Genomic DNA, 7,969 nt, shown 5'->3' with positions numbered 1-7,969 from the left:
TCTTCCTTCTCTAATATATCTCCTAACTCAGGGCCTGTGTAAAGGTTCTCTAAATATTCTTTCCACCTATCTGCTTTTTCCTCATTTTCTATCAACATGATCCCTGCCTCGTTTCTTATATTATTACTACTGTATCCTACATCTCTAAAATTCCTTTTAATTATATTATAAGCAACATCGGTTTTACCTACTTCGAACTTTTCTTCTACTTCTTTACACATCCTATCAATCCACTGTTCCTTAGCTGCCCTACACTTCCTATTTATTTCCCACTTTATTCATTTGTTATCCAGGGTTTCCTACTTTCGTTTTGTTTAAGACCTAATACCTCTGTAGCTGCTGACTTTAGACACGTTTTAATGCAGTTTCAGTCTCTATGTCCTCGTCATTCGTTTCTCCAGCCGCCATTAGTATTTTGTCTGTCATTTTACCTAGCCTATCACGCGCTTCGTTACATTTTAGCTTTTCTAAGTCGAGACGTCTCCTACCTGCCCTCTTTTTCAGAATTTTGAATTTAAGATTGGTCTTCATAACTACTAAATTATGATCGCTATCTATATCTGCTCCTGGATAACTCCTACAGTCCTTCACTTGATTTTTAAATCTTTGCCTAACAAGTATGTAATCTAACTGATATCTCCCTAAATCACCTGGCATCTTCCACGTATAGCGCCTCCTAACGTGATGGTTGAATAAAGTATTCGCGACGGTTAAGTTATGTTTATCGCAAAATTCTATCAGCCTATCTCCCCTATCATTTCTATTGCCTAATCCAAAAGAACCTGCTATTGCACCCACTTTACCTTCACCTATTACTGCGTTGAAATCTCCTAAAACTATTAGGTTGTCCTGTCCTTTCACTAAACTTAACACGTCTTCTATATCTGCATAAACTGCTTCTACGTCTTCATCACTGTAAGATGATGTAGGCATGTAGACCTGCACTAATACCGTTCTTACCGGCTTTGAGTTTAATTTAACCATAACTATCCTATCGCTTTTTTGTAAATAACTTTCTACACTCTGCCCTACTTTCCTACGCATTACAATTCCTACACCTGAATTACCTTCTACAGATCCTGTATGTATTACTCTAAAGTCCCCACTCCAGAAGTCTCCAGCTTCGGGCCAACGGACTTCACTTATACCTACTATATCTAATTCTAATCTATCCATCTCTATTTTTAAATTTTCTAATTTCCCTACCTGCCTCATTGACCTAACATTCCACGCTCCGACTCGTGAAACATTGCACCTATCCCTATTGCACTTATTGATGACATCCCCCGAGGTAGTCCCCGCCCGGACATCCGAATGGGGGACTAGTTTACGTCCGGAGTGCTTTACCCCAGAGGACGCCATCATTTAATTTCAGTAGTTGAACGTTTTACTCGGGATCATAATGTGGTGGTTTCCCGTTGCCTTCAACATCGCAGTATTGTGCATCAGAGTGCCATACCGATCCTCGTGATCTCTGCCACCCTGAGTACAGAAAGAGCTGCTGCCCTCTTTCAGGGACTTGTCTTAGTCTGGTTTCTCTTTAAGAACCCCTCCATTATGGTTGAACCTATGGTCCGGCTCCCTAAATCATCGAAAGTTGCAAGCCGATCCACCCACTCTAGTTTTGTACCAGAGTTTCGTCAAGGTTCAAGTTTCTAAACACCAAGGAGAATATATTTGTTTGTAATTATTCTCTTGAGATGTGCCTTTTCAAATACAAGTGGGAAAGTGCCCCTTAATCTTATATGAGGATAATGAAGTCAAAACACAGGGAAGCTTTAATAACATAAACAATTATTGGATTGAAGAAAAAAACCGTTCCCTTTCGGAAAAGATTAGTGACCATTGTATACAATAAGTGAGTTAAAAAGTATTCTGTTGGACTTATAGTTTTTACACAATTGCAATTTACAATATTCTGAAAAGTAGTTTTGCATAGACCACTTTACCTCACTCAATCAACTAATATGTTATTAAGGTTCAGAACTTAACTAATTTTTCTATTTTTTCTTTAAATACTAATAAATTATCAAAATTTTTGTGCAAGCCATGCTCTTCAGTCTGAGTGCTTACCACAGAGGGGGTAGCAAGCGTCTGAGAAAATCCAGAATAGTCGGAGTAAGCTAGCCGACCCTCTTACAATTCATTTTTTTATACTCTGATATTTTTCCTAATAAATGCTAATAACAAGACAAAGATGCAAATTAGAATGTTTAACACTATTTAAAATAATACTGACAACCTTGTTTTCCGAGATAAATGCTAAAACCGAGACAAAATTGTAAATTGGAAACATTTAAATAAATACTGACAACATTTGTTGGGACCATCTTCGATATACGTCGATGATGTTAATTTCTTTGATAATGGAGAATCGCTGTCTGGTGTCTATAAAATTCATTGCATTTGGATGCTATAGTTGATTGATCGAACAGAAACAACTTTCAAATCAATTATAATACAACTTGTATTATATCGTTCTGTACTTCACAGTAGGCTTGTGCGTTCGATTATAGAAGAGAATCTAATTCTCTTCATAAAGTGAATGAGATTAATGACCTGGGTGTAACCTATTCATACTCTTTATCATTTAAAAGTCATACTGAATATATTAAATAAAACTTATTAGGTTAGAAACATTAGGTATTGTGCTCAGATCATCCACTGATTTCAAATTTAACTCCATTAAGTATCCATATGTCTAATTGGTTTTGTCAACTGTGTTTGTGTATGACTTCAATTTATGTTACCATATGCAAACATATGTCCAGAGAAAAGTCAATTTTCCAACATTAAAATCACATTGATGGTATCAAGATATGTTTGTTTTCGGAGTAAAACATAATCATATTAAATCTAGTGAAGTGCAGAAGTTATCTGAGGACAGGATCCTGAAGGTTTTTGCATTAAAATAAAACAGTGAATAAGTCCAAACATAAATTCGTTGAATGTATCTCGTCACCTAGAATAAGTTGTTTTGATTGACTCATTGATATCATAGTCATCATTGCGCCACTTCCACTTCAAAATTCCGTTGACGCTCATTATCGTGAACAATTCTTCTCTGCTACTTTCCCTTTCTTCAAGTTGCAAGATTCCTCGTACTTCTTCTTTTTCATATTCCATAGCTTGATCGGTTGCATTTGACCTGGCTTAGTATTTATAGATTTCTGTTTTCATTTTACTGAACCAGCTGATAGCTTCACTAGTATAGATTATAACGAGTCTTCATACAGCCTCCATCAGCGTCATTGTAGAATTATAATATACCATTCTTGCAATTCGATGAAAAGACTATCCAGATTTACTGTTCCAGGTAAATACCGATGTTCTTCTTTTTGCTTTAGCTATGTTTTCTGAGGAGGAGTTCTCTAGTGATCTTGAGATGAAATCAACTTCATAGGTCAAATTTGGTCTTGTTCCAATCATGACCTACTTGAGTGCGCCAACTACTTCTTTGTAAGGAAATGCTTGAGTTTTTATAGTCGATATCATTTCCTGCTGAAACTGTTTCTCGACTTTTCAACATAGGTATTAAGATTGGTTTGCAATTGGTTTAAGCTTTTCCAAAACTTTTCTTGAATAGGCAGTCTGACTAATTTTAACACTTCTATTTGGAAGCATTTTAATCGCTGGTTCTAAAAAAATTTTGCTGACTGTAAAGTAATTTTAAACGCATTCTTGAGTTCATTAATAAAATGTTGTAGAGCCGATCATACAATCTCCATCGTCTACATATAAGAATAGCAAAAGTTTTCAACCATTAGTCTCTTGAATGAATAGACAAGGATCGTCCTTACTTGGACAAAATTGCAAGTCAACCAAAACATTTTCAGAACATTTGTTCCATCTCCTAAGAGCTTGTTTTAATTCAGTTAAGTTTTTTTTTTTAATTTACAAACTCTAGTTGTTTGTTGTTCATTAAAACCATCAGGCTGTTTTATATAAATTGTCTCTTCCAGCTCTTCATATAAACTCGTGGTGAATACGTCAAATTGAATGAATTGTGCCCTATTGGATTGAATTTTTCACTATAATCGATTACTTGACGTTGACTAAACCCTTTCGCTACTAGTCTTGCTTTATATTTTTCTACACTTCCATCAAGATTACTTTTAATTCGGAAAACCCACTTATATGGTATCAGCTTTCCACCATGTCTGGTTTTGTATTAAAGAGTTAATTTCGCTGTCCATAGCTTTCGTCCATTCAGCACTATCCTTACTTTTCATTGCTTCTGTATATATTTAAGGAGAAGACTTTGTACAGATTATTTCTTCTGTTGCCAAAATAAAATCTTTTAAGCGCGCTAGTTGTATTAGTGTTTTTCCATCTCTTAAACATCGACTTGGAAGTTGAACTCTTTATAAGTATTTCTTTGACTACTTTCACTTCTTATTTTCGAATATCTTCTTCATTAAGACCATCTGTAAAGCTATGTTCATTCTCTTTATTTACTTCAGATTCTTCGTCACTTTCTTCAGACTTAATTGATAAGATTTTTTCTGAAGTTTCTTTTTTTCAAGGTTTTTCAGATTCTCGAACTTGAAATTGCAACTTGACGCGCTTTTCACTCTCATAAGGTTTTTCCTGAAACTGCATCCTCGTAATAAAATCTTGTGACTTTATTTTATTCTTTCATCTTCATCATATTCTACGAGATATTCTTTTTCTGCTTTCTTGTCCATTTTCTTTCTTGTTTTATTCGGAATGTGAACATAACAGGCAGATCCAACGATTACTAAATCTTTAATTCTGCTTTTCTTACTTATTAATAGTCCGTATGAACTTTTCCCTTTTACCGATGATTTTCTGGTAATTTTAGAGTATTACAGCATCATGGACTGTCTTTTTCTAATAAACTCTACCACTTACTGCATTCGCTATTGTAGGACATAACTGTTCAATTTTCTATAAAAACCAATGTGCTCTTTGCGAGTTTTCCTTTGTTCAACTGCAACTTCTGCTAGATGATCTTCCAAATTTCCAACAATTACATCCAAAGCTCTTTAGTGATACTCAAGCAGATTTATAAATCTTGTGCTTCCACAGTGGCCGCTTAGCCTCGCTGTTCAATGACTATATGCTTAAACATATCCATTCTTATTTACTTATATTTTAGATTAGGTTATACAAAAGACAATAGAATTCTTTTGTATTAAGTAACTTTAACATTGGCAACGTGTGTTACCTTTTTTTCTTAGGGGTGGTTTACAAAAGTATTAAATATCGCGCAAAAACGTCCGCCATAAAAAATATACTCTATTGATAGTTTACTGGGTGATGTTTATTGTACTAATGGATTACAAACCATATCAACGGCTTGCAAGTTGTGCAATGTACAACCAATCCACGTACGCACGCATTGTCTTGCGCATGTATGTATCGATCCACCTGTACAGTGACATTACCTTTTACATACACAGAGAAGGTATAAGCAGAAGCTTCTCATGTGATAGTTTACTTAGCCCTAGTATCTAAACATTAAAATTTCCCCATGGAGTCTCGTTTAAAATGCGAATAAAAATATTAATTAAAATGAATTTGAAATAGATTAGAGTGACCATTTTGTACAACTGAACTTCATATTACTTGCTGAAATACTCAACTGTGACATTGACACTGACGAACAGTTACCAAAGTTTTACTATAAAATATAATTTTTAACGCCCGACACAAGAGGGGCGTTATAAGTCTAACGTCCCACTTACTGCTTATAAGGAAGATGAAGGAAATCGTTATAAATCATGTGCTTTTCAAAAAACGTAAACACAGAAAATTTCTTTGAATTAGACATTCTAGAGTAACCGCTAAGTATTATCTTATTATTAATTTTTCAGTGTTTAAAATAAGTTACATTAGAAATGAAATTACATTACGATCATATGATTCATCATAAAATAGAAATAACAAAAGGGAATGTTAAGTAGATACATAAAACATATCCATTTTTATGGGACACTATTGTATCCACTGCAGTATCATTTTATTTGCTTGATCGATACTGTTGCTGTTAATAACAATGCCGTTAGCAAGGCGAATCAAATTTGACCTCTAGATTTTTAAATTCTGTCGATTTTACTCTGTTCACTAATTTTATGGATAATGACACATGATACGGCATTCTTTTAAACTACTAGGCTAGTGGAAATAAATGTAATTATTAACAGGTTAACAAACAAGACCAGAGTCTAGATCCTACATTCTGGAATTTTTTTAGAACAAGTCCAGTAGCTAAAAATATTTGTCGTAAAGTTGGAAGAGTTCTTTTTTATAGTTCTAGTTTTATGAAAATAAATTCTACATGTGTAACGATTTCGTAAGACGAGACGTCATCTTGTGACTATCTGTGAGGCGCTTAAAATACGGAAGAAATATTCCAAAGAAACTATATNCTGAATCTAATTGTTCCTGAAGAATTCTTATAGTTTAGTAACCTATGAATGTACTAAAAAAATATATAAATATTTAACCATAGCTTTTCTGTTGTTTCAGAAGTCTATCGTCCAGAGATGTTATTGATAATGGATAGTCAAAGTGCGCGGTCTACAACAGACTCATAAAAGGCATTGATAGCGATAAATATCCTTCATTATGGAGCACGACCATTTTGACGACGAGGTGAGTTTTTGACTCTCCTACTAATGAAATTTCTGACTATTAACTGCAAGAATGGCTTTCATGCGGTGGAACGAAAGAGTAATCTTTAATGTTATTCTTCCTCTAGTTCATGCGTTTCTATGAGCTTATCAGTTGTCGGCTCCTGATTGTGAGAATACAACCTTTCTTGAAAGTCATCACTATCCTTCTAAATTTATTTACCTACCAAGATCGACAACATCTTCAATCAGTGTTGACAGTGGTTAATTTTTTTTTCGAAAAGGTTAGAAATGAAGAAGTATTAGAAATAATAAGGGAACAAATAGGCGAGATAGGTTGGTAGTATACCTTCTCAGACATGATGGTCTCGTCTGACGACCTTATGATGATGATGAGGTCGCTCTGCCATTTCGTAATAGATTGGAAAATTATTAGAACTCGGTGGCTAATGGTGAAAATGATCACGTTCATCTGAATGAACGTAATAATCACCATTGCGTGTGCGCAGTAATAGTTGCTGTAAGATTCTAATTGCTGGTACAGTAATTATGATACCTAATAGACGTATATTTAACAGTACTGAGAAGGTTACCATGTACATAAAAATACATAAATAAATTTCAATGAGGTCGCAAAAATACATAAATAGGTACCTAATTTTCCAGTAGTTTTGCAGCTATGCGGCAGCTATACTCCACCGCCCCAAACTTGTTTCAAACTTCATAAAATGAAGGGGCGACGTTATGTGTGATTTACTATGAAACGGCTTAAACTTTATTATAATATTGTCCGGATTGACCTATTTGCAGGTATTTGCAGTATATCCAATGCCAAAGCAAATTTAACGATTAATAACTAAAAAATAGAACGAAATTCGGAAATGGAATGATACAGTTGAAAATAAGTTAAAAGTTTTGATTCAGAATGAGAATGTTTGTTTTCATAAAATTTAACAGGTTATTTCTTAGAAAATTGTAGGAAATGATTGCTCAGATGTTTTATAGAAAATGTATAAGTATGTACAAAAAAAAAAGAATCTGTGGATAACAGGTTTCCACAATGTAAACAAAACTAAGGATAGGTACAAGAACGAAGTTCGAAGAAATCCTCTCTTTACGCTCTTCAACAATTTTAAACACCATCATCATCATCTTAAGACTGGTTGGAAACGTACCTCCACTCTTTCCTATCCTGAGCTAAACTTCGCATTTCCCTAAAACTAGAACAGCCCACATCCTTAACTATTTGCGAAGAGTAATCTAATCTAGGTCTACTTCTACCCCTCCTAACTCCTGTTTCTGCCTCTAATATGTCTCTGACTAGACCTTCATGCCTGAGAAGGTGTCCTACCAACCTATCTCGCCTATTT

The 7,969-nt window shown here is 34.5% G+C and overlaps 1 protein-coding gene across 2 annotated transcripts in view; it reads left to right on the top strand.

The window, feature by feature from the left end:
* Positions 1-6,503: 6,503 nt before the first annotated feature.
* Positions 6,504-7,969, top strand: part of LOC108739369 (inactive dipeptidyl peptidase 10) — a 78,222-nt gene continuing 76,756 nt past the window's right edge. For both annotated transcript variants that reach the window (XM_018473250.1, XM_018473249.1), the window contains exon 1: positions 6,504-6,621. In XM_018473250.1, the coding sequence (XP_018328752.1) occupies positions 6,595-6,621 (27 nt within the window). In that variant the 5' untranslated portion in view covers positions 6,504-6,594. The remainder of the gene's footprint in view (positions 6,622-7,969) is intronic.

The sequence above is a fragment of the Agrilus planipennis genome, unplaced genomic scaffold, assembly GCF_000699045.2.
Source record: "Agrilus planipennis isolate EAB-ADULT unplaced genomic scaffold, Apla_2.0 scaffold171, whole genome shotgun sequence".
NCBI classification, from domain to species: Eukaryota; Metazoa; Arthropoda; class Insecta; order Coleoptera; family Buprestidae; genus Agrilus; species Agrilus planipennis.
Note: the sequence above shows the minus strand (reverse complement) of the source record. Positions and strands in the feature narration are given on the sequence as shown.